Source organism: Drosophila mauritiana, chromosome X (genome assembly GCF_004382145.1).
Source record: "Drosophila mauritiana strain mau12 chromosome X, ASM438214v1, whole genome shotgun sequence".
In the NCBI taxonomy this organism is placed as follows: domain Eukaryota; kingdom Metazoa; phylum Arthropoda; class Insecta; order Diptera; family Drosophilidae; genus Drosophila; species Drosophila mauritiana.
The window spans coordinates 19,116,364-19,143,245 of record NC_046672.1 but is presented as its reverse complement, the minus strand read 5'-3'; the positions used below and the strand labels follow the sequence as shown (position 1 = coordinate 19,143,245).

The window sequence follows — 26,882 nt, the reverse complement described above, 5'->3', positions numbered from 1 at the left end:
TATTTATGAGTTGTGTTATTTGTTTTTGGTTTTCGCGTACCGTGCGTATACGTAATGCGCTCAGTACGGAGTTATCTGTGTGCACCGATGTCCGTGGGTGTGTGTGCCTATGTACGTATGTCAGCATGTGTGCATATATGTATGTACATATGTATGTCTGCCCATATTTGCCGCTGATAATCGGGTCTGCGACGACAAAACTAATTACAACAACAGTAAAGCAAATACAGTGGTAACACGAAATAATGCCCTTATCAAAAAACGTGGCAAGGCGGCGCAACAACAAATGCAAACACAGGCAAAAAAAAAAAAATAGAAGGCAGAAGAAGGAGAGGAAGAGGAAGAGGTGAGGCGGAGCGAGCAGGAGCAACGGTAAAGGTAAAGCTGAAACCGAAGCTAAAGACCAAAATAACACGCACACAACGACAAGCGGGAGAAGTGGAAACAGCGAGCGCGCCATTGCATTGATGTGTGCCAGTGTGTGCGTTGTGTTTGGCCGTTTAATACTATAATTCACAAAATTGTTCAGTTCAGTTCGCGCTGGTGAACGTAACGGAAAAGTCGTCGCCTGTTGAATATACACATCTATATATGTTTTGATACACATATATATTCTATTTACTTGAATTGCCGCCGCCGCCGCCGCTCGTCGCGTTTTGAAATCTTCATCTTCTTCTTCTTTTTTTTTTGGTGCTTTTGTTTTTGTTTTTGTTTTGTATCTCAACTTTACTGCAGCATAACAACCACAACAACAACAACAGCCGACGACGGAGGAGAGGGGAAAACATTTACAAAAATAAAACGTACGGCCCAAATACATAAATATATGTACATATATATATGTATATATATATATATATAGAGTGTGTGAGCGTTAGCATTTGTATTTAAGTTTAGTAGCAATTAGCACTAGAGCAGCAAACTAAATGATATTTTTTTTACCGAAGCGCGCGCTTTTCGCGAGACACGTGCGCCATACTGAATAATATGTGGGGCGTATGTAACGCAAGTATCTGAAAGATACTTTTTCGAAATGTATGTGAACTTGAAAACACGTTTTTCGAACGCCTGCGCCATGTGATTACAACTCACCAAAATCACTTATAATTGTTACCGGTAAAAACAACACTTTTATTGGTGGAACCAGATAGGCAAATATTCTTGGAATTCCCCAGCGCATTTTACTTGTGTCTTATCAAAGTCTGCGAAAAAGTCAAGTTTATGATTAACATAAATCAGATACCTATGGTGCAATACATCATTTGTAATGAAGGTGAAGCAATTTCACCACTTCATTGTTGTATATTCAGATATATTTAACAAATAGTCGGTTTATTGTGAAATGTCGACGAATTGGGATGAGATAATTTTGAGCGTTACGTATCATTTCGATATCGGTGCATACGTGCTGTGCTGTTCTCCCGCCAATCAATCAGTCAATCCGAATATCAATCAAAGTGGCTACTCCTCTCAAACGGAGCGATTTCGCCTCATAGATACATGTGTATGGATGTATGTAGAATCACAAACCGTGGCAAACAGTGGCTACCAAAAGGCAGTTGTCTACCGGCCGTAAATGTTTTTTACGGCATCATCTCCATTCCGACATCTTTGTTAGGCCAATGCAAATACTCCTTTATGGTGTGTTAACAATCATCATACCCTGGCTTGGTGGGAAGTGAATGTGTGGGGGTGGGGAGGGGCAGTCATATAATGCGGAAAGCTCTAATTATACAAATGTTTGTGTTTGGCTTTAGACGGCTCTTGATCGCCTTAAACGACGCGTGTTAATCAAGCACTTGAGTCTAATCTTAAATCTTGAATCTTGAAACTGATGTATTTGCGAATAACCCAAGCAATAAATAGTTAGGAAAGTTAATTATCATCAAACTTCTTTGTGGGAAGTGATAGAATCAGGAAACGACAGTTGCGGTCAAAGTTTACACATCGAATCGATTCACAATTAGCTGATTATAAAAACTGTATGATTTCATTACGCAAAGGCACTACAGTGGTTGAAAGTCATATTATTTGGTTATTAATTGTTTGAAAAACAACGAGTAGCAGCTGTTCATTCGATTATATTTGATGTGTGTCAACTAAATATATCTGTTTCATCTCTGTAGCCTTTTCAGTCATTGTGCAACAAATGTAATTATTCAGATGAAGATAGACTTAATTGGATTACGTGGGCACAACAAAAAGATACAATTGCAATAATCTGATTGGTTAATCTGATAAACGAATTTCACTGGATTCCCCAACGAATCCCGCAACAAGAACCAGTTTTGAATTATGATAATTAACTTAGCACATTTCAGTTATGCATGCTTAATCACACCACAAGATACACCACTTAAATATGCATCTTAAAGTGCGTTCTTTTCTCTGCGTTCTTAGCCTTTTTTGGTGCAGAACCTTATCACGTGTGTCTTGTCTTGCCGTTATGGCCAATTTCTGCCATGTGCCTCTGCTGATGGATGATTGGCATTGAAAAATTCCACAGTTGTGGTCATAATCGTATCCACTCTTGCCAGGCGCCTTCGATAACGCAACGAGCTGAATCACTTGGACTGAAAATTGAAAACTGAAAACCTAAAACTGAGGTCAATTAGGCCCATTATATGCGGTTATATCGAGTAACGGAATCACAATTCGTTAGATAAGCACTCGTCGAAGAGTCAAAAGTCTGATCCTACCCACTGTGTGTGTGTTTAGCATGCATGGAAATGTGTATGTTGCTGATTGCCTGGCAATTAAAGCACTGTAAAATTGATATTTGAACAGCGTTTTACTGGCCAACTAACTTGTTCCGTGCGGCGCGACCTTTAGTACACGCCGCTTACCGCTTTCTTAGTGTATCGCCTACGAGTATGGGGCGAACTTTGCCAGCGAGTCTTATCACTTGCCCCCATATATTTTTGCAGTGGTCATTCGCGGGGATCGGTTCGTTTGGGTTCGGTTCGGCTGGGTTCGGTTCGGTTCAGCTGCTGGAGCAGTCGCCAGACCACTGGTGGCCATTCGGAGTGCGACAGAGCAGTGAGTAAGTGGGACAGTGGGTGCTCCGAGGAGAACTCGAACACAATTCCATAAACGTTGTTTGTTGCAACGATGAGCGGAGTGATGATTAAATATATAGTTTATAGCAAAATAAGTCGGAATTAGGAGCAAAGAAGCGACATTTCTTGCAGTGCAGTGATTCCGGCGATTGATTGGTTGTGAAAACCCCTGTGCGGCGGATATAACCGAGGTGCTACAATCTAATTAGACGATATCGGCGCGGGCAAAGGAGTGCGTCTTATCACATGGTACCCCCTGCTCTCACCCACCCGATCCCTCCACCACCATACGATCTCATTTAAAGCCCCACATGCCGACAGGCCCTGATACATGTCATGAATGTATGCATGTACATTTATATATCTCGATGTTTCGGTGCCTTTGTCGCCCAAGTCGGCTCAAGTATTTACGATGGACACTTACTTCTGGTCAGCAAACTCTCGGATACGGGTTCCGAATTCGAGAAAAAAGCAAATAGAGTTCGTAACTTTTGCTCTCCGAAATGAAATCGCAGGCAGGCGCGATAAGGCGGCGCTCTCCCGAGCAACCAACCAACCAAACTGACTAACCGAACAAACCATCATCATCATAATCATCATAACCGACAATCGAACCCATTGACGTTTTGATGAGCCGTTGTTGGTTGGTGTGTTACCGTTTTTATATAATGGGTGCTAAATCGATACTATTTACATACCTGTCGCTTTTAAGGCAGTCACGTTTCCAGGCCTCGAAAAACCCAAAAATATCAAATCGTTTAGCACAAGATGAGTGAGAGTTGCCCGAAATATTTCGCAGCCTGATTGATCAGTCAGTCGAGCTTGTGGCTCTCGTCCCGCCGCCTCGCCAAGTCTTGTTTCGATCTAAAAAAAAAACAATAAATTAATATAATAATAATAAAAATCCCTCAATTTAGCTGTAAACGGCTGTTTAGCTTGTGTAAAAAGCGGTTTTTAAGTTCAATTATTGGTTTGTTTTTAATGTTAGTGTTTGCTTATCGTTACTAGTTATGTTAAAATTACATTTGGAATATTTTATTGTGAGAGAACGCTTTAAATAAATAAGCAATGAATGTGCAAAATGAAAGTCAACTCAGCAAGCCGAAATAAGTAAAGTGATGCTTCATGCAAAAACATTCTATTTGAGTTCCACTAACGAAGTTTGCAATCTTTCCGCCTTTCAATGCACAGAATTGCAATCACTGGTTCCAGCATTTGATCGCACCCATCAATCCGATTCGAGCAGTAATGCAACAACCGGTCAAGAGCCCGCAGCGCTAAACCATTCCAAGCCCCACGCTCCCAGCTCCAAACCCACCTAATCCTAGTCCAGGACGCCCAGCGTATCCACAGTTCCAAGATGACCGATAATGGGAACAGTCAGAACAACAACAACAACAACAATAACAACAACGATGAGGCACTCAGACTGAGGCTACCGGAAGAGCAGGCAGAGCAGCTGCTGCCCAAGAATGGATCAGCCGGCCAGACCAAGATAGCGCCTCCTACGCATACTCATTCCATAGCCGCCGCGTCGCAGCCACAGAAGGTACCAGCGAAAAAGAAGCGGGACAAGAGCGATCTGGGTGAAGATTTTGTGGCGCCCGACGGCGGATGGGGCTGGCTGGTGTCCGTCGCCAGTGGCGTCAACATTGTGAGTGGCCATCGCATTTACTCGCCTGTCTGGACATAGATATTCACTCTTGCCTCTTTCTCCATTCCCATTCCCATTCCCATTCTCCACTCCAGCTGGTGACGTTCGCATTGGCCCAGCAGTTTGGCATCCTGTTCCGCGATCGCATGGCTGGTCTAGGAATCTCCAGCTCCGAACTGACCACCATTATCAACACACAGATTGCTGTGTCCGCATTTACAGGTGAGATGGTGAAAACAATATACATGAGATAGTATTATAGAGTGATGGATATAGAGAGATATTCAAAGTCATGAGCAGCCGTAACTCTCATTTGTATGTAGTCCACGTAGTGACGAATCGCAACGAGACTATAAGATTTATAATATCGCGCCATATCACAAGTTGCTTGCGATTCTCTGATGAAAAATCGATAGTATTCTGAATTTAGTGAATTTTAAATATTAAAGAACTTGAAAACTTTTAAATTAATTTAAATGATGAAGCCAAAGTACTACTTCTTCACATGCCATTAAGTTCCAAATTTAAACTACGAGACAACAATTAAATTCGATTTCTTAATCAAAGGTCTGCTGAACGGCCCGCTTTTCCGACGCTACACATATCGAGTGGTGGCCCTGGTGGGATCCGTGCTGACCTTCCTGGGACTCTTCTGGATGGTTTTCGCCGACACCTTCGCCGTCTACATAATGAGCTTCTCGATACTGTACGGATTCGGACGAGGACTGACGGTATCCGCTTCCTCGCTGGCGGTCAATACATACTTCAAGGTGAAGCGACGCACTGCCACGGCCTTCCAGTTCGGAGTAGCCGGCCTGGGACCAATTGTGTGCCCCTACTTTGCCACCTACATGCTGTACGAGTTCGGTGTCCAGGGGACGACACTGCTCTTCGCCGGCGCCTCACTGCACACGATCGCCTGCTCGCTGATCTACCAGCCAGTTAAGTGGCACGTGGTGAAGCGGGATCGCGATGCGGAGGCACTGCAGCAGGTCCAACCGCTGGCAGAGCGCGAGGATCAGGACGAGGATATTATCAAGAATGTTGTGGAGCCGGAAACCCCGGTGCTGCCACGTGCCAATGACGGTTGGTTTGGCTCGCGGGCCTCGCTGAACAGCGTGGGCACTCGTAATCGACTGAACACCTGGGAGAAATCGGACAGCAATGGCCACTTGGAGCTGAAGAGGCTGAGCAGTAAGGACTCGAATCCAGGGCGCCAGCTGCGCAGCATATCCGTGAGTCACAGCATTAAGGAGGAGGAGGCCACTGGCTACAATTCTGACCACGAAGTGCACCACACCGAGCTAACGGAGAAGGAGAAGCAGGAGCTGGAGGATGAGGAGGAGCGCCAGCGCCGCAAGAAGCTGCCATTCTACATGAAAGTGGTGATCTTCTTTGACATGGATCTGCTGAGGGATATCACGTATGTCAACCTGGCAGTGGGCATCACCCTGATCAACTTTGTGGAGATCAACTTCGCCATCCTGACGCCCTTCATCCTAAGCGATCTGGGTTTCAATAAGGATCAGATTGCCCTGGCCATGTCCACGCTGGGATTCTTCGATCTGGTGGTTCGATTCCTTATACCCCTGATCACGGCCAAGATCAATCTCAGCAACCGTACCTTCTTCGTTGTGGGCATTTTGGGCATGTGCATTGGCCGCATGTTCCTCTCGATGACCTCCAATTTCTACGTCATGATGGCCATCTTCCTGTGGTTGGGCCTCAACAAGGCCTTCCGCACGGTCTTCTGGTCCCTGATCATTCCCAGCTATGTGCCCCTGAAGAGATTGCCAGCGGCTGCTGGGCTGCAGCTGCTGATGTCCGGCACCTTTTCGATGATCTTCGGACCGCTGATTGGTGAGCAATAGATATACATAGACCTATATAATTGCAGTTTCTAATCTTCTAATTGTGTAACCCAACGCTCATCCAGGCCTAATCCGGGATCACACCAGCTATGCGGTGACCCTCAACCTGCTGAATGCCCTTTGCGTGATGGCCTTTGCCGGCTGGTATCTGGAAGACTTCATCCGCGCCCGCAGTCGGAAATCGCCACCCGTCAAGTCAATCAACTGATCAACTTACCATGGCGTAGTTCTACTCAGTGCCAGCAATTCCAGGACCAACACCGTTCCCCCATCCATCCTAACTTTAGCAAAATGTTATTCTTGTTATCGCATTTGCCCAGTGCTTTTTTTTTATCTGTATGTTTATGTAAACTATATTCAGCGTGTACATTGTGTATATACTTTTCGAGTGTAGCAGATTAATTGTATTAAATATTGATAATTGTTAAATAATATGCGTAAGCTGCCAATACTTAAACTTTAAAACAAGCGTTTCATTGAAGGTGTTCGAATGTTATACCTAAAGTTAGTAGTAATTCAAACTTTTCGATTGCCGTTTCACTTGATATAATCGGACAATCACAGAGTTTACATTTTTTGTGGTGCGTTTCGTTACTACGTGCCCTGGTAAGCGATCAGTCTCTTCATTATATGATCCAATTTCTTGTGATGCAGCAATAAAGTCGAATCAAAAGTTGTCTGTCCATCCGTCTGACAGAATCCAAAGTTCAACATCTAACAAAAGTCTTATGACACTGCGGAAGAAAGTCCAACTTAATTGGAAGGAGCACGTGAATATCACGAGCCTACTCATCACAACATTCAAATCAATGATCAATGACACTGAGAATTGATGCGGAAAAATTGAACAAACACTGGTGGCAAGTTGACTACTGAGAACTTTTTTTTTATTTTGACTTCATGCAACTCTGAGTATTGTATAATACAATATGTAATTCGCATGGAAATTTAGAACCTCGACTAAGTTGAAGCGGGGGTGATAGAGATATGCGAAAAGCAAATCGAACTATATGATCTAACGAGTTGTGTCATAGAATCCAGATATAATTTGATTGAAACTGTTATCAATGCAAAACACCTACACTGGATGGAGGGAAGTGTAGAATTGTGTTATCAGCCCGTTGACCCAAAAATTAAATGTGCAAATTTGGCGTGCTAAAGAAAAAACCAGTTTGGTCGATGACAACAAAACATACAGCAATGAATGGGTTAAGAACCGGGAATAAAAATACTATGTAACTCCGCCAGCGGAAAGTTACAGGGTTAAAAAAAAAGTGTTTAAAACAATCTCATAACGAGGCGATCAGGTTCAATGCACCGCGGTGCTTATCAAATAGATCGAGAGGAAACATACAGAAAACATATGCCAAAATCAGGCAGGAAGCTATGGCCAAGTTCTCGGTCTCTACCAAGTCAATGACAAATAAATTTGTCGCAGTCGGTTTTTGTAACCACGAGTAATGTCGCCATCAGCGGAACTAAATGGAAAAAAAAAGCAGAGTGAATCAAACCAAATCGACCAGCTTGGGCATACCGAACACTCTTTGCCCGCTACTCTCATTTTAAAAAATCCAATTTGCCAAAAAACATATTCAATTCAATTTCAATATTCCAAAAAGTTTAACTTATGGGAGGATATATGTATGTATGTATCTAAACATATAGTATAAGTACTATACATTTTTAAAGGTGCTTCGGGTGGGTCAGTGTTCTATTGCGCGCATAGTGGGTGGTAATCCATCTTTCGCACAACTGAACCTTCGCCCTACTAAATCCTCTTTTCATCACAGATAAACGAAGGCACACATTTAAAGCCATCCACTTGTGGGCATTCCACCCACAGAGAGTGGGTGGCGTAACCAACTGAGCAACAAGTGGAAACAGGAAACAGGAAACAGGACTCAGCAGCTGGACTGCCCATCTAGCCTTTTTATAGCTACAATTTCAATACGTTGCTTTTCTACATATTAAGCGCTTATCCATAAGAAACTTTCCCAAAAATGTTTTATTAAAATTAATATTTTTTTATAATTCAATAATTAATTGTGTGAATGTCTAGTTTGACCCGCAAATTGTGCTAAATTAGTTATTAACGATATGTTTGCCAATTATAGAAAAGGGGCCTGTTTTAAGAATCATATATATATTAATATATTAAGAATCATCATCATATACGTTTTCCAGAAACGTTTTAAAGAATTCAAGTTTATTTTGCAAGTCCTAACAAAATAACTCACTGCAGGGATGTGTGGCGTCAGGACTGCCTAGTTTGTTCGAGATCGGGTCAATAGACTGTTAGCAGGTGTGTAACCAATGGGGGTGGTTTAGTGGCAACATCGTACAGCAAATCAACAATCTGTTGCCGGCAGTTTCAGCTTCTGGTACTCGCATGCAAATGCCACGTGGTTGTGTGCGGTGTCATTGCCCCACTTCCCCCCTATCACCCCAGAAACTCCAGCAATTATCGATTATTTGTCAATCTTTTTGGTGCAGCGCCGTGGCCTTAGATATATAGCTTAATTTCCTTAATTAATTATAAATACAGTTCAGTACCAATGTTGGGTAAATAAGTCTTAAACTATTTCTTTTTGATGCATTAATCCAATTTGCAAACAGAAAGAACCAACAATTAAAAGCCAGATGCAATATTTCAAATCTCCTGATCTCATTTACGAGGGCGCACTGTTATCACTCTTTCACAAAGACGCAACAAGTTAACAGAAGAGAAAAGAGGGAGCGAGAGAGAAGAGCGAAGAGCGGAAGAGAGAGCTGGCTCATTTGCGCAACTGCAGCAGCGTCAAAAGGCCAAGTGAAGAACGCAAAGAGGAGAACGCGAGGAGAGGAAGAGCCTGCGAATGCAGCGCAACAACTGCAGACAAAGAACGAATGTAAACAAAGAAGCAAGGCGCATTGTTTGTGGATTTTGGCCAGCGAAGTAAGCGACTTCTCTCACTCCACATTTTATTTCTCTTTCGATCGGCATTAGAACGCGATCTTGAAATACTGCAACACCGACAGACACACATGGACATTGTGACTCTCTCTGAATGGAACGAAACTGTGGCACAGTGGGCCCAAACGGAAGCACTCTACTCAAATTTCATTTGAACCAGTTCCGATTTTCGTTGCTTAAGCTCGATTGTTTAGTAAGCGATCGGCTGACTAAATATACGAACAGATCTAGTATAAAAAAAAACCGAAATTAATTCATAAGTTAATAATAATTAATAATTCTCAGCTTGCAGCCTTGAAATTTTTCGCGTTCTTTACAGAAAGTGTGATCAAAGCTCTAGAAGTCTGGATCACAAAGTTAACTAGTTCATTGATTTGGCCCACTGTGCGACGACGGTAACGGCGACTGAGGCAGCGGCAGCGACGGGACGGCAAACGGCGACGGCAGTCAGTGTTCAGTATTCAGTATCGATTGAACAGCCGCGCGTAGCTCATCGAAATCGAGGAAGGAAGAGACGCGACAAGAGAGCGAGCGAGACGGACAGGCGACCAGACAGAGACAGCGACAGCAGGGAAAGGGAGACCAAGACGGAGACCGAGAAGGAGAAGGAGACATTGAGCGCCTGCCGCCCCCTCTTTTGTAATAAATAGCGCTGTGCGAAGCGACCACACTACCAAACGGCAAAAGTCCGCTGAGAGCGACGCAACGCAGGCCACAAAGGCCCGCCCCCTCCCCCCTGCGATAGACACAACAGAACAGGAACAACTATTGCAACAACACTACCACACACAAACACACACACACCCGCAGTCAACAACACCCCCCTGAACGAAAGGGAGAACAGTGAAACAGCTGGAACAAGAAACCAGAAAACAAAACAGGCTGACAAAACAAATGTCAAAATTAGCGACTGACCAAAGGGAATTATAATCAAAAGTTAATACGAAAAAAACAACAAACCACCACGCGTTTCTCCCCCAAGTGCCTTAAAATAAAAAACAAAAACAGGAAAAACATAACAAACAAACACCGATCAAATGAATTTAAATAACAAATTCCAATGTGATAAAGCTGAAATAATCGTAAAAACCTAACGAACAAGAGTTCGCGTCTGTTCTTTTTTTTTTTTTTGAATTTTTTCGTAAGTGTGTTGTCTAAAAATCAAAGAAATGGAAAAATATAATTAGAACATCAGAAACAACAAACCCCACAGAGACGGCGGGCATAAATTAAGAAAATCGAAAAACACAAAGCCACAACGTAAAAAAGTATCCATAAATCTATATGTGTGCTACACCTCATATATAGAGACGTAAAATAAGACCAAAACAAAAACAAAGCAAATCCAGGAAAAGCAGACAACCGAGGAGAACTCAGCACAGCACAACAAAGCAGAAATGGCAAGCAAACAGCCCAGAAAAGTGGCGCCCGACGGTGGATGGGGATGGGTCGCCTGCTTTGGCGTTAGTTTGGTCAACGTAAGTTCAAATTTCCAGTTCTTAGTTGCCAGCTCACTGATTAATACTAGACTAGATTCACCCCGCGACACAACGTTCCAATGCCAATTAGCTAATACGTATTGGCTAACCTTTTATCCAGCAATTCCCTGGCCCCATCTCACTCACTTTCCCCATTGCCACTTAGGATAGGTTAGTTCCAAAAGCCCATGGCATTTCATAGTTGTATTTTTATATGGCTCGTGGTAAACGTGTTTTCACATCGACGATAAGATTCAAATGAAATATGACGAAACTCAATATGCTTCTGGTCCTACCCGCATTTTCACATGTTTGTACTCGGATTTATGGTGGCTACCTGTAATATTCGTATGTTTGGGGGAGGGGGGAGGTTGATGGCGGCATTTAGACCATTTTCATTAATAATAAATACCCAAATGGACGTGATTTGGGCAGCAAACAGGGAAGAGGTTATTGGAAGGGCGATGTCGTTGTTTATCAAATTTATCAAACGCCCTTAAAAATCACTGCATATCTGGCCATTAAAACGCTCGCAGTACTGAGCTTGTAATAAACTTAAATGAAGTAGATCGTGATTTATTGACAGACACGTTTAGACCGCTGCGCTTTGAGTCAATCAATCACAGTCTAAATGAGCACTAACATCTTTAGTTCTAGGTTTTTACTAATTAGGAGCATTTTCGCGGAATATTGCATTACGAATATGTGCATTCCCTTTTATCCCACACCTGAGTTTGTGCATCTGTGCACTGCCTCAAAACGCCTCTTTGGCCAACAGCAGCAGCTTCCAATTTGAAAAGGAGCTGACAGAGAAGCAGAGCAGAGTATGTGGAGTAGAGAAAAAGGAGACCCCGATCATGGCCACAGAGTTTGCTGTGGGTACACGGATCGGCATCTGGCTGGCGGTCACGCACCCGCCGCGTGATCTCGAAAATGCGTCTCAACGGAGGTGGTTTTTTTTCCACAATTTATGTAGTTGGCTGTGGTGGACTCCTTATATGCCTACGTGCTACATTGTTGTTCATTCAGTTAGTTTTATTCTGTGCCCCTTGTTGCAAGAATCTGGCTGTGAAGAATCAATTGACACACTTCCTTGGATGTTATATGTACGGATTTTGAAAAGATTTTTGGAATATTCCCAAAGAAAACACTCACCTTGACACATATTTATGTGCTTGGTGGTGAGATCATCATTAACTGAGCGTCGTGTTTTGCTTCTTTCAATGCATTTGAGATCCAATCGTTTATTTCTTCTATTCCATATGCATTCAAGGAACAAGGAAGTTATATATCTTTATCAATATATGTTTTTTCATGATATGATTTGAGAAGACAAATTCACAGAGTTAATTAACTTCACAATCGCGACTCTTGAAAGGCGCTTTACCTGTCGAATGTCCACTATCTATGGCATGACTCATGGCGAACTTGAAGTAAACGACACGAAATCAGATCATGTCAATTATGTAATGGTCCTGAAATTGCCTTCTTTCCATATTAGCGATAACTAAGCGACTTGCTAAATGAGCCGAGACGATGTGCAATTACAAATGCTAATTTGTGTGTGGCCAAGCGAAGATCTCGAGCATTGACAGCAATGGTCCCAGTACCAGTACCAGTCCAAGTCCATGTCCCATGCAATGATTATGCGTGCTCAGTGTGAAGGCAATGATATGAGCATTATAGATGCTTATATCATCTGGGTGCCGCCGACTCTGAAAATAATCAACACGGCACAGATGGGGGGATATGGTTAGGATGTGAGCACACAGTGAGTGCCAATGGCTCGGCCATTGAAGCCAAATGCGTTGTGACAAGTTTGCGCGAGGGCGGTTTTAATGGTTTCAATGTCTCAACATTACACACAAAAGCAGGCTAACGAGTAAAGTATCATAGATATAAGTTGTAAGAACTTAAAACCTCGCAATACTTGCAATATATATCTATATATCTTGAACACTTTCTTTGTCAAGCTAAAAGTCGGACCGATCGATCTTTCTGGTTACTAATCGGTCAACCCACGATGGCCTCTTCCAGTCAATCCCCACCCAACATTTGTTGCAACAAAAGCAAAACACTAGAAAATAAAATAGCACCCATCAGAAATGCGCCATTTGCAAAACAAATCGAGTGTTTGCCACGGAATTTGCCTTTTGTATTCGGTCGCATTCAATATGTACTTGTGAAGAGAAAGCCCAAATTCATGACACTTTGGGTTGGGGCTTTAGGCTGGAATACAGGCTGAACAGAACATGGGATTTCCCAAAATATTTCGCCATGAACGTGCCGCATCCTTGAAACTTCAATGACAACGGGAGGGCACAGTTCACACGACCTTCCAATAATTTCAGGCAAAAGAAACATATCTTTGTCTTTAGTCATCTGCCAATCAGTCGATTAAAATTGGCCCTGCAAATGTATCCCATGGAAACAAGATAGATAAGATATTGCTTGCTGACCCACATGGTCACACGACCAACTATTTCTACTCCGAAATCTCGAGTAGTTCGCTTGTCCCACAAATTTAGAGCACAATAGAATGTGAGGTGCATTTCAAATCGATCATCTTTGGAAGGGGAGCAGGAATATTGGGATTAGATGGCCTGATATGCCAATCACTCGGTTATGTGTCCGCTTCGATTATAGGTTAAGTTCGAACGATTACTAATCGCAATCGCGACTTTTGTTTGTTTTCGCTCAGTTATTGTGCCACTATCTTCGACCAGGCACACGTTTAATCGCTTTTAAATCATTTACGAGGCAAATTAGCACTTGAACCTTATACAACACGGCAAACCAATTGAAGAGAAATATGTGCACCATAAACCATGCCGTTCTGAAGCTGCTTTGAAAAACAACATGAGTCTTACTAAAAGCGAAAAAAGGAACCCTAAAACTATACAGGTGTTGCCAAGTCGCTGGACCCCTGAAAAAAAAAACCTATTTTTCATTTTCCACACAATCTAGCCGGAAACGTGACCGTAAAACTTTACGAAATTGTTGCTATTCACCGATTTTAAGAATACTTTGAGTAATGCTGACAATAGGCAATTAATCAAGATGCAACAATGCCCAGAAAATCCAGTTGTTTGGGTACAAATTAGAGAGATTAGTTCAAAATAATACGATATTTATGCGTAGTTTCGTACTGCTTTTCTATCGCCCGATATAGCGATTAAAACTGAATTTCTGGGGATTAACTAGAGTTTTTTTTACAAACTTTGGGCACATATGTACACATATGTAGAGCGCCTACATTGTTTAAATACCTTATCAGGTAGCCAAAGAATAAAAAACCGCGTCGTCTGTCTGTCTGCAAGGCCCGAGGAAATGATAAAGAACGACTAGCCATATAGCCGTAGTCAAATATCCGCGCAATCCAATTGGAAATTAGCTGGAGGAGAGTGTTTACGTAAGACCCCAAAACAAAGAAATCCATTGGGAAAAGCAAAAGCACGTGACCGATAGCGGAATGGGGCTATAAAAGAAGAGATATATGCATATGCAGATATATGCGAAATGTGTGCGTATATGGTTTATTTTTAATCGAAGTAAAATTGATATTCAATTCAGAACGATTTCACATGGGTATCCACACCCTATCCCTTCGATTATTCAACGCTGTAAATGCATATTTCAATCAATCATACAATCAAATGTATCTGAATCAAACACATACATAATTGCCCAATTAAATCCCTTGAATCTCAGATAATTCAGATTAGTCTCCATATTTAGTCGTGAAAATCACTGAAAAGCCAAAGGAAGAAACCGTGGAAAATTATCTGAAATCCATGGGGGTCAATTGATTGACTTCGCAACTCGTCAATTTTTATTCGATTGTGATTGATTTGCAACCGTGTTGTGTTCTTTCTTGTTCAAACACTGGAAACGGCAAATGAAGTGTATTCCGTAGATATTAGTGGCGAGTGGGAACGACGAGGTGGCTCTTTGGTTGACCGATGATGAAATTTGCAAAACAATTGAAAACAGACAGATCGAAGATTTCTTCGGCGGAACAACTGTGGACTTTGCTCCACTGACTTTGAGCATGCGACGAATCTGTTTCTATTTATTTTTTTTTTTATTTTCATCGGTTCGTTTTCTGTACACCTTTTTTTTTTTTTTGTTTTGTTTTGCCGAGAACGTCGTCTGATTTGTTGTTTCTGTTTACCTATAAATTATATATGGTGTTTTCGCCTTTGTGTATTCAGTGTCAGTGCAAAATTGAATACCAAGTTCATGTTGCGGGTGCTCTTTTTTTCAGTTTCCCATTAGCTCGGGGTATATTGTGCCATTGGTACTATATATTTATGAAGTTTGATATGATAATGCTCCCCTCATTTCTATAAAATGGTTTGGATGCGAATTCCATACCCACATAATCATAAACATTTTCCCTTCACTACGAGCAACGCAATGAATGTAATAGAATCTAGCTACAGATATAAGCTTAAAAGCAGGGTATCTGTTAGCCGTAGCGAATTTGGTTGTCTAAGCCTTTTGTTTTCCATTTGAAGCCTAACGTTCGAAAACGAAAAAAGAGCAAAACAAGTAATTAAAAACACAAAGGAAAAGTCGTCACTAGTTGCGATTCCGTTCTTGTATCGGTCGGTCTCCGCTTTTCAGTCTGTGTTATCATCATTATCAGGTGCGATTAACACATTGGTTCAGGGTGCTCAAGATGTTACCAGACTTCAAAGTTAGCACATTGGCTTCATTGATAATTAGAATATGCGGATTTTGATTAGCGGATGACTGGCTGGCTGGCTGGACATGTAAGGCGAGCGTGAGAGAACGAGCTGGATTGCCCGCCGGAATCCGAAGAAGCGCCTCGCTTGGAGCCTCTGTGGGGTGTAATCACCCAGTGTTTGACCGATCTGGCGACCGTTTAGCATTCGACTAACGCATGCTCACTCAATACGTCATAAAGTATCCGGCATGCTTCACTCGAGCCGAACAATCTATCTATATCTGGACATGCCGCACATACACACATACATACTATACGAATTGATATTGGTGAAGTGGCATTAGTGTCGTCGCACTCCGCAAGCCAATTAGAACATTTCCGAATGGTGTTTCAGATACGTTAACGTCTTTCGAATCAGCTGGCTGTTGGGGGTTTCCAGTAGCGTTGACTTTTGGAAAAAACGACTCTTTAGGCCTGACACCTTGGGGTCAAAAAACCGACAAACCGGCAAAGTAATGCTTTCAGGTTTCTCGAAAACATTGTAATTGCTTGATTTATTATGGTTCGATTAGCTGGCGGTCAAATGCCATTGAGATATTGTTGCCATTTAGAAAGTCAATAATAATAAGCATTATTCCATCGAATGTTTAATAGGAAGTACTTTCTATATGTACATGTGTGCTGCCCAATTTGTTTGTATGAAAACTTGTAGATATGTTGCCACTTAATTCCCGCAAACGAATTCCGAGTAATTCGAATGGGTGGCTGGTTAATTGTGACGTTCAGCTTCTTTGCACAATTGGCGAATGGCTCTGTGTGTGGATTGGCCTCTGTTTTCGCAAATGCGAGCTAATTTCTTTGACAAATTCCGAGTGGCGGGCGCGAGCGAAACAATAAATAGAATTTAAATAGAGCACAGTAATCGCTTGAAACATATGTATAATATAATATATATTATCCCACATATCGCAGAGCCCACATACCCCTTTAGCTGAGCAAACACACTTCGCACGAAGAAGCTGCACAATGAGCATTCGCAAGTGAATGCTAAAACCAAACTATATCACATCGCTGAATCTCTGGGCGATCGAAAAGCGTGCGGCTATATGCAAATGTTAATTAAATTAGATTCTAACAACTGCTAAAAGCGAGCTCGCGAAGAATTGATCTATTGTGCATATGCTGGTAGATTCGGATTCCTGGATGGGCCATCAATTTAGGATGCGGGTGTTAATGTCCAACCCACGCGCCAGACATTTCATTTACCCATCGACTAAGTGGTGATTTTCAGGCGTGTTATGCCTGCAGATCAGCCGATTTCGCAACAATGGAAGATGATACAGCTGTTTGATCTTGAAAACATGCACAGATATCACATGGAATACATGTAGATATCTTGTCCACTCCCTTTGCTGTGCCTGAAATGAAGTTTGTGATTTAGACCATTAGATTGAATAGCTAATACTGCAGATGACCATTGCATGTGCAATGTACAACTAGCTTAACAAACCCTCGGACGAAAGCCAAAACGTTTTTGCCACAAGGCAACACAACGGGACGAAGTAAACTTTCTTTTATACCCAATTTAGTTTAGCGACGTCACGTGATCGTGGCCAAGGCAGCAGAATATGAACGAGCCCCAATACGCTCTGCAGCAGCCCCAGCAGCAACGGCTCGCCATCAATGTCAATAGTCAAATGTGCGCCACTGACGCCGTCTTGGGGCACAAATCCGGTTTGGCCACAACAAAGGCCAGCAGCTGATGCTTGTCGCGCGATCACGTGACTGCGTTGCAAGTGGCACCGTCGAGCTGCAGCTTCCTGCCCGGACCGCCTTCGTGCCGCTCGAGAAAATGGAATCGAAACTCGTTTGCCGCTTACAGGCAACAGCGAACAGCTGGTCTCGTAACTGTTTCTGTATCTGTATCTGAATCTCAGCCTGACTATCTGTATCTGCACTGATAAAAAAGCGGCTGGCTAACCATTGGATACACGCAAGCAATCACTGAGATACATGGATATAATTTCATATTTTAGAATTACTGAATACCAGAAAATTTGAATCCTCAAGCAAAATTTACATTTACATATTTACACTGCAATACAATTGAGAAAATAATTAATTAAGAAAGAGAATAGCTCATAGAAGCTGAATAGAACAAGTATGTAAAGCAAATTAAACATTTTAACTGAACAACAATTGCGCAACCTCACTGTAATTGATTTCATAATATTCCCATAAATACCCTTCTATATATATGATCTGATATATATCTGATATCTTTATATCTATCTGTCTGATAGTTACGCGCTATTCAAAGTAATTCAAATTATTCATGTATCACACCATTTTTTGTTTCTGTGCACGAGAATGTCCACTGTGTGCTGGGTAAATCACATGATTGCGATCATGTGCAAGCCAGCTAAAAGCCGCATCTCCATCATCTCCAGCAGCCCAGACCCAACATTAAGCCCCCATCCGCTCCATTTGCTGCCCCATTAACAGTGGAGCCTCGCTGGCACGAACCGCTGATAATGAATATTGAATATTAACTTGTTGCTGCAACTTCAGCTCTCAATGCTTTTCCCAAAACAATATAATCGTAAATGAAATGATTAGTTCCGCCATAGCCAGTGCCCACTGTGCTGCAGTACGATTCGATTGGCCTGGCTTGGCTTCGATTCGATTCCGTTCGATTCAATTTCGAGTTCAGCTTGGTGACGGCTTTTGTTTTATGGCTACAAAGTCGAGTCAACTTTTTGTCATTGTTTCGCTTTTTTTTGTTGGGTTTTTCGTTTCCATTATTATTATTATTTTTCCGCTGCTCTGTTGTTGCTTTTAATTGAAATGTTTGGCAGCGGCCGAAGTTAAGTTCCCGTCAGTTAAGTTCAGTTCAGTTTGGTCGAGTTGAATCGAGTCGAGTTGAGTTGCAATTCGCTCGGCTTTGCTGGTTCGGTAGTGAAATGTACTTCACAATTAATTGCTTCAATTGCCACAAGGGCCCAGCAACAGCGGCAATTCGATTTCAATTCAAACAAATTAATTCTCCGCGGATCGTTTCTCTGTTTCTCCTGCAAATTCTCCGCCGAGAGGAAACATTTTTCCTGCTGACAGACAGACAGAGCCATCTCAAGTTCAAGGCTCTCGTTAAAGTTACAAAAAAATATATATAATTAAAAATATGCAGCTGAACGTTAAATTTCAATATGCAAATGTACTCTTGATTAAATCAAAGGGTTGCGGGGGGTAACCGAATCTGAATAAAACGCATTCGACTAAACGGGTTAACAAGTCACCCCATTCCATTGAACTGAACTTAAAGCTAAATCGAACAATAAACTGCAATTCAATTATTTCGATATCTAGCTGTTACCGTAGATTTGCCAAAGGTATTAAATTCGTGATGGTTTAATTATAAAGCTAAGCGCAGAGCAAATTGAATATATAGCCAACCTTTGCATGATTCGCACGCAATTACGGCCATATTAAGTTACAAGAAAACGCAATTTTCCGCACTGCGAGCTGAAAACTGCGTGTGTTGGTGCCGAAAATAAATTCATTAGGCATTCCCACTCTCAATTACATTCGGAATTGTACAGTAGTACAATTTTACAATTTCTCTAGACGATTACCCATAATTGAGCGACTCTGGCTTACTGAAAATGAGCTACTAACTTCTGGGGCCAATTACTGCACTGCCCAGTTGGACAAGACGGACCCGGAAACTAGCCAGTGGCTCAACTATTCACTCCTTATCGGACTTAAAAGTGGTCAGACATCCAGATACCAATTACAAAAAATGTATAAAGTTCAAATTGTGAAGGACAAGGGCTGAGCACTAGAATCATGAATTATCAAGTTGGTGGAAGCATAAAAAATGCCACGCAAAACACGCAAAATGGTAAATCGATAGAATGGAATCGACTTGATTTACGATGGTGGTCAAGAGCTTTCTGGAATGGGAACGCTGAGTCCGGTGACGTCCTCCGCTCGACAACGTCATCGTTGACATAAGGGTGACACATTGTGATGGCATAACTATATGGGTTATATCCCCTCCATCCACCCATCCATCCATCCATACGTTCGCACGCAGGAAAGAGACACGGACTTTGGACTTGAAAATTGATAACACGCCAAAAGTGAAATTCGAAGCCAGTGAAACACGCGCCGCCAAGTGGCTCCCAAGTGTCCCAATCCAATATCTTTTCAGATAAACAGTGGAACTTTTCGTATCCCGGTTCCCAGGCGTGTCATATTCTCAAATTGTGAAATCGACTTGGGTCTTGATCGAGGTGCTGCAAATAGATCATTTAGATATTTAGCGAATCTTGCAATTAGTATTTGGAATGTCATTTCAAGTCCCATCAAATTAGAGCCTCTTTAACTGGTTTCACAAATGAATGGGTGTTATTCAATATTCAGTAATGAATGTGAATAAAGTCTTCACTATGGCTATGACAGCAAGTTGCATTTATGGAACGTATGGCTTCCGATTCGGAAGTGTTATTTATGAGTTGTGCAAATGGTGGCAACAAAAAAACAATAAATCACATTCCAAGTAATAAAGTACTGCTCTCCATGCCATAAACCCTTTCTTTAATGGTTTGCACTTCGACTGGGTTAGGTTATATATATATCATATACATATGCATAGGGATTAGTAACGATACACTCCTATATAGTATACAAGTTCATATGTATCACTCAAGTGTCACGTTAATTTCACGCAGGCGGCGGCAACGGAGCATCCACTTGTGAATTGGAATCGAAAATATTGCACGAAATGTTTAAAAATAAGTTAGCGGCTAATTGTGTAAATTATAGCCAGCGGCGCATAAATCAATAAGCTGATTTGGAGCAATATCCAAATCCAACAAACAGATCACTCGGTTGTTATCGCGTTTGCTGTTTATACTTGGCTGTTTTTCGCTAAAATTGTCGAGCGATTGAAGCCAAATAAGATTGTCAATAAATAATTCCCATCGACGGGCAATAGGAAACAGAAAATGTGTGTACATATTTACATATTACAATAAGCCATCCATCTCATCTCATCTGAAAATGTGCAAATTTCAAATGAAAACGGGTAGTGTTGAAAAATGTTGCGGAATTGAAAAACGCGCGTTGATTGAGATTTCCTTGTTTTAGCGGAAGTTCGGAATGCTTTGCAATCCAGAACAGATGTAAATCAGAAAAGTTGGAATAAGATAAATTATTGTTAGCTTAGCAATTCGATTTCCCTTCTTATTAGCCAACTTAAGCTACTGCGAACTTAAGTAACTTAAGAAGTCTAAAGGTCCAAGAAAATAGTTTGCAGCCCTGGTCAAACCATTTGATTGGAACAATCAGCCGTAGCTCGGCGATTTTCAATCAAAGTGTGGGAACTAAAAGTGAATTATGGATGGCCCGATATCGATATATACCACCCACGATCGCGAATGATTGAACCATGCCAGGCCATTTTGCTTGCGAACACCTTGTGAGCGCGTGTTCGATGCCGCAAATGTTTTCCCCTCTGCAATTATGAGTTCTGATAATTGAATTATCAGGCAATTAAGGCTCTGACTGAAACGCCCCATAAAAGCACATATAGCGCCGCAATTAAGAAATTCGAAAATCTACAAAACACCAGAGAGGCGCAATCAATAATAATCGCAGCCCCGTCGCAAATAAATAAAACACTTTAAGAAAGCCGATCAATCGTGTACGTAGGCCTCGGCGAACTTGAAGGCATAATATGCTGAGTTATGATATCAGCAACTGGAATATGCTCTGGATCATGTTTCTGATTGCAAGACAGCAAATCGAGTAATTCGAGCCACTATTTACATAGTAAATGTCTCAAAGCAGCTTGAATCGCGGCTTTCTTCTATTGAGAACTCAATCGGTTTAGCATTGATTGATTTCGTTTGATTGACCTCTAAGTTGGACAAAGTAACTGAATTTCAATGAGCACTATATCTTATAACGAATTCGCAGCAGTCCAGCTTTTTTGGGCCAAACCAAACCACTTGCGCATACAAATTGGACATGCTCGCGTTGGGACTGTGTCATGACAGTTGCAGATATGGCCAGTTATAGCTGGCGACCAGAAGGAAGTCCACAAGGAAACAGCAACGCAATCGAACGCATCAATCAAACCGATCATGAATGGAAAAGAACGCTGGTCAGAGCTGAATCCGAAGACCCTGGACGCGATGATAAGGCTGCCCGTCCAGTTGAATTGCACAATCGATAAGGCGAACCGCCACCATCAGGGGACCACCATCATCTCAAGTGCATCGATACGGGTGCTGTAGTGCTGACTTTGGGCCTCCTCTTGACCACTTGCCCGCGTCGAAGGGTTCGGCTGTCGCTTGTCCCAGTGAAAAGCGATAAGGGGTATTTTTGCGATACGGTTATCCGTGTGATGACGTTTCTTCCTGCCCCCCACATTCCACCAATCCCCCAAGAATGCCCCAAGTCGCTCGCTTATTATCAGACTGTTATGGTTATGGTTATGGCTCATAGCCATCCTCGCTCCCTACACGTAATTCTATGCAGGCCCTCTGCCCCCGGAGCCGATAAATCACGCGGCCTCTGAACGGCAGATTAGCTAGCACAAATTGGCCCACATAAAAATACAAATAGAATAAAAGTAATGCCAAGATCGCGAATCGAGTGTATAATTTATGGGGAGCAAATCGAAGAATTGCAATGAAAGCTCGTCGATAATCTGATGGATGTATAACGCGAAAGCCTTGAAAAACATTGACGAGTGGAAACAAACTTCAATGAATCAAGCTCAACAAATAAATCTATATTTTAGTTTTTAATATGGACAACTGATGAAGTTGAAACCTATTTTCAAAAGTTTCTCTAACATTTTGATGAACACTTTATGCCCAATATCAATTATTCTTTTTTGTGTTAGCTATAGAAAATTGTTTAGAACAAGCGAACAAAGTAACATGGTTCATTTTGACCAAAACAAATTGATTAAAGACTTCTTCAATTATAAGGAAAATTTGACCTTGCATGTTAATTTTAAGAACAGTTCACGATGAGATGAGCTTCATCACGATATCTGTCGAAGTGTCGCAAAGTGAGAGGAATATTCCAGTTAACCACTTGATACTCATCCGAATCCTCTATCCCTTCTCATAGCTGGCCACCCGCTCCATCGAACCGTCGTTTGGACTGCTCTTTGGCGATACTCTGAAGGAGCTGAATGTGGGCACGACGGGAGCAGCGGTTATCATCAGTGCGCTGGACGTGTGCATGAACTTCTCTGGACTATTTGTGGGGCCGCTGCTGAAGGAGTTCTCCTACCGCAAGGTGGCCATCGCCGGATCTCTGCTGTGCGGCCTGGGCCTGGCGCTCACATCGCCGGCGACGAGCATGGCCCACATCCTGAGCACGTACTCGGTGATCAACGGCATCGGCGTGGGCCTCTCCACATCGGCGGCCTTCGTGGCCCTCAATCACTACTTCAAGCACAAGCGTGGGCAGGCGGTGGGTCTATCGATGGCTGGCACCGCCATGGGCATGCTGATAATGCCGCAGCTGGTGCGGATCCTGCTGGAAGCGTACGACTTCCGGGGGGCGGTGCTGCTGCTGGCTGGCGTGGCCCTCAATGCCACGGTCGGATCGGTGCTGCTGCAGCCGGTGAAGTGGCACATGAAGGAGGAGTTCGACGACGAGGAGCTCATGTGCATCTCGGCCCTGCCCACCCCGCAGCCACAGCTGACGGTGGGCGGAGCAGGTGGCGCGGCATCAGCTGGAGCGCCCGTGTTTAAGGTGATCAAGGAGGATGGCAACGAGGAGGACGCATTGCCCGAGATGAACACGCTGCTGTTCCATAAGCCCCATCCCCACCAGCACTCGATGCGCAAGAATTATTCCGAAATGGCCATGAACACGATGAACGGCTCTCGGCTGGGTATTCCGAAGAGGCCAACCTTTCCGCGAATCATGTCCCTGGCCGGAGTCCAGTCCGCCGCCCATGGAGCGGGCGGAGATTCGGGCGGCTATACTTCGCAGGCGGAGGTCAACGCCACGCAGCTGCGCTGCCGCAAGGCCTCGGTCACCTCGAACCTCTCCTACATGGACTTCACCGGCTCCATTCTCCAGGTGCATCTCAACACCGGCGACGATGAGTTCGAGCAGAACGATCGCGAACTGCGACGTGTTGGCACCGCCACGGGCAGCATTGTCCTCGGCGGTCATCGCGATAGCTTCATCAAAATGAAGCCCACCGAGCTGGACAAGCAGGCCGAGGCAGCCGCCGCCCTCGACGAGGAGGCCAAGAAGAAGGCCAAGAAGCCGGGCTTCTGGCGCCGCTTTGCCGATCTGCTGGACATCGATATGCTCAAGGACAAGATGTTCCTCAATCTGCTCTTCGGTCTGTCCATCTTCTATGTGGCCGAGATGAACTTCAAGATGGTCACGCCGTTCTTCTTTGCCAATCTGGGCTACCAGAAGACGGACGTCGCCTTTTGCCTCTCGATCACGGCCATTACGGATATCGCCGCTCGCATTGTCCTACCGCCGATATTCGATCGCACCACAATCAAGAAGCGCACCATTTTCCTCGTTTCCATCATCTTTGTTGCCCTGACCCGTTCAAGTGAGTAGTTGCGTCATTGGGAGTAGAAGTATTCAAGTGGCACCATTCCCAGCTACTTGAGTATTAGAAAAAATGTTCAATTTGATTCAGATAACAGCTGATTGATGCTTGATGATGTTGATACAAATTCCTAACACACCATTGTGCTTTGCAGTTATGGCTGAGCAAACGGAGTGGACCCAGTTGATGATTTGGCTTTCGATCTGCGGTTTCTTCCGTGGATCCGCTCTGAGCAACTTCACCCTAACCGTATCCGAATACTGCTCACTGGAGAAGCTGCCCTCCGCATTCGGCTGGCATCTGGTGGGCAAAGCCCTATTTGTGATCACATTTGGACCGCTCATTGGTATGGAAATCTAACGATCTTTGGCCCAGAATACCCAGCTAACACAGACAATTGCCCATTCCAGGTCTCATTCGGGATTTGACCGACAGCTATCCGATTTGCATACACACCCAGAGCGTTTGCATAATGATTTGCGCCACTGCCTGGGGCATCGAGTATCTGGTGGAGTACATTCAGTCGCGACGTCGCACCGCCGATGCCGCCCAGTTGCCAACCCAAGATGTAGCGACGTCGGGCCAGAACGATGTGAAGCTGTAAGCCGGAGGCCGGAGCACTGGACACGGGATGAGATGGACCAGAGAGATCTACTTTAAGGAAGACAGTGTCGCGGCGAGACGGAGGGTTTCCTCCAGCGAGTACGAGTGCCCAACTATAAATATACTTAAGAGGTTCCTGCACAATGGAAGGATAAGACTACGTTTGATCCTCGAGTGTGGAGGCCTAATACCCCAAAATGTATTAAAACTCAACATAGTTAAGTCATTTTTTTCGTTTGTGCTCTTTTTTTTTGCAATATGCTTAGTGAGACTTAAGATCTTGGAGAGACATAATCACACACACTCCATACCCAACGTGTAACCATAACTGTACCTATATGATTAAGAAGAATTTTTGTCAGTTTTAGTTGTATGAACACATCTCTTAAGTGTAACCATCCCAGTGGGTTTGGGGCCCACACAGAAGCCCCACAAAGACCACAACAAAGTGCGTTTACATTTTCATGTTAGAATCAAGGAAACCCAAATTGATTCAGTTAAGTTCCCAACTTTCTAATTATTATTATTATTCGAGCCGTTCTCTTCCCCAAGCGTTTCGCCTTGAATTGTTCTCCGATTTGCTTCTTAGTGAACTTGTATGTGATAGTTCAAAGATAGTTCTTAATTTAGAAGTTAATCACTACTTATAAAAATACTGTTAACTGCATCTGCAACTGCAACTGCATCTGCATCTGAAGATACATCGATGCGACGAGAAGATAAGGAAGGAGTGTTGAAATTGATCGGCTTTAAAATGTACCTAAGGAGCGAAGTTAAGCAGCGACAAAACAATTAAACTATACAAATATAAATAAAACACTATATATCATTTATCCTACGTTCAATACGAAAACTACTTTGGCATGCAACTAAGTGCGTTAAATGAACTGACGAAATATAGAAGAACAGCCCGCCAGAGGAGCTTTTCCTAAATTTTTAAGGCGATGAGACTCTGTTTCTATTCTATTCAACGAAATGCCACAATATATATATTTACAATTGGAGTTGAATACTTGGAGAGCACTAAACAAAGTCGAAATCGGAATGAAGCGATGATGACGTGTATGTTTGGTCCAAAAATATTAAGCCTGTAAGATCTATCACATTGTTTAAACAAATTGCAACTAAGCCCAACCGATAAGCAATAAATGCAAACGAATCCACGACGAGCCGTGGAAAAAGACCAAGTGAACTCAATGTAGCAAACTTTTGGGCTCGGCGCGGAATGCTACACTGAGAACTAAACTAGCCGATGCCCAGATGACGACATTCGGATATACTATATACACAAATTACTACTAGATTAAGTATATTTTGGGTACTTAAATTTATCATGGAGCATATATAGATATATATATATATTTTTGTCGAATTAGTAACACAGTAAGGAGCGTTTTTGATACGAGCGTTTGAAGCGAACTTTTGGAAATGTATTGCCCGATATTGTAGCCCTGCTAAATAATATATTGTATCAGTGAATATGAATATGTGTGTATACTAAATTGGTAAAATAAAGCGATGAAAAGTATGCATTTTATGAATAATATTTCCAGGAACTGCACAGGCGAGAAAAGTTAACAAATTTCAACAGACTAGATAGTTGTCATCTTAGAAATAAAGAAGGCTAAACTTCTTTAAATAGCACTCAATGGATATAGATGAGTAACTGACTGAAGCAAGAGAGCAAGGTTTCTAGCAAAGGTCTATCCAATTCATCTAGGAACTCAAACATCCGGTTGGGTTACACCTCAACTATAATCGCCATCATTAAGTGCGAAGTTTATGCGTTTATGGAATCGAGTTGAGCAAAACTCACCGTCTGCGTGTAAACAAATGTAATGCGTGAAGAATAAATTTAAGTTTGTATAAATTAAGCAGTAGCAATCTCGCAGGAGGGTGTGGAATGCGACGACCCACGAGGACTGTTGTAAATCTAGTGACAAACCTGTCCGAAGCACTA

General features: G+C 42.8%; 2 protein-coding genes across 3 annotated transcripts; both read left to right on the top strand.

Annotated features, from left to right (window-relative positions):
- Nucleotides 1-716: 716 nt before the first annotated feature.
- On the top strand, nt 717-7,026 carry LOC117148253 (monocarboxylate transporter 7). 2 transcript variants are annotated; one of them, XM_033315555.1, is made up of 5 exons: nt 717-803; nt 4,251-4,713; nt 4,809-4,935; nt 5,281-6,573; nt 6,650-7,026. In XM_033315555.1, exons 2-5 carry the CDS (start codon nt 4,420-4,422, stop codon nt 6,790-6,792), a joined length of 1,857 nt encoding a protein of 618 aa, XP_033171446.1. In that variant the 5' UTR covers nt 717-803; nt 4,251-4,419; the 3' UTR covers nt 6,793-7,026. The 2 variants fall into 2 exon arrangements, with proteins under 2 accessions (XP_033171446.1, XP_033171447.1); XM_033315556.1 differs by lacking the exon at nt 717-803 and adding an exon at nt 2,941-3,043.
- A 2,964-nt stretch (nt 7,027-9,990) lies between these two features.
- Nucleotides 9,991-26,450, top strand: LOC117147394. Its single transcript, XM_033314263.1, has 4 exons — nt 9,991-11,015; nt 22,858-24,319; nt 24,474-24,665; nt 24,730-26,450. The coding sequence occupies exons 1-4, from the start codon at nt 10,935-10,937 to the stop codon at nt 24,921-24,923; spliced, it is 1,929 nt and encodes a 642-aa protein (XP_033170154.1). The 5' UTR covers nt 9,991-10,934; the 3' UTR covers nt 24,924-26,450.
- Nucleotides 26,451-26,882: the final 432 nt, after the last annotated feature.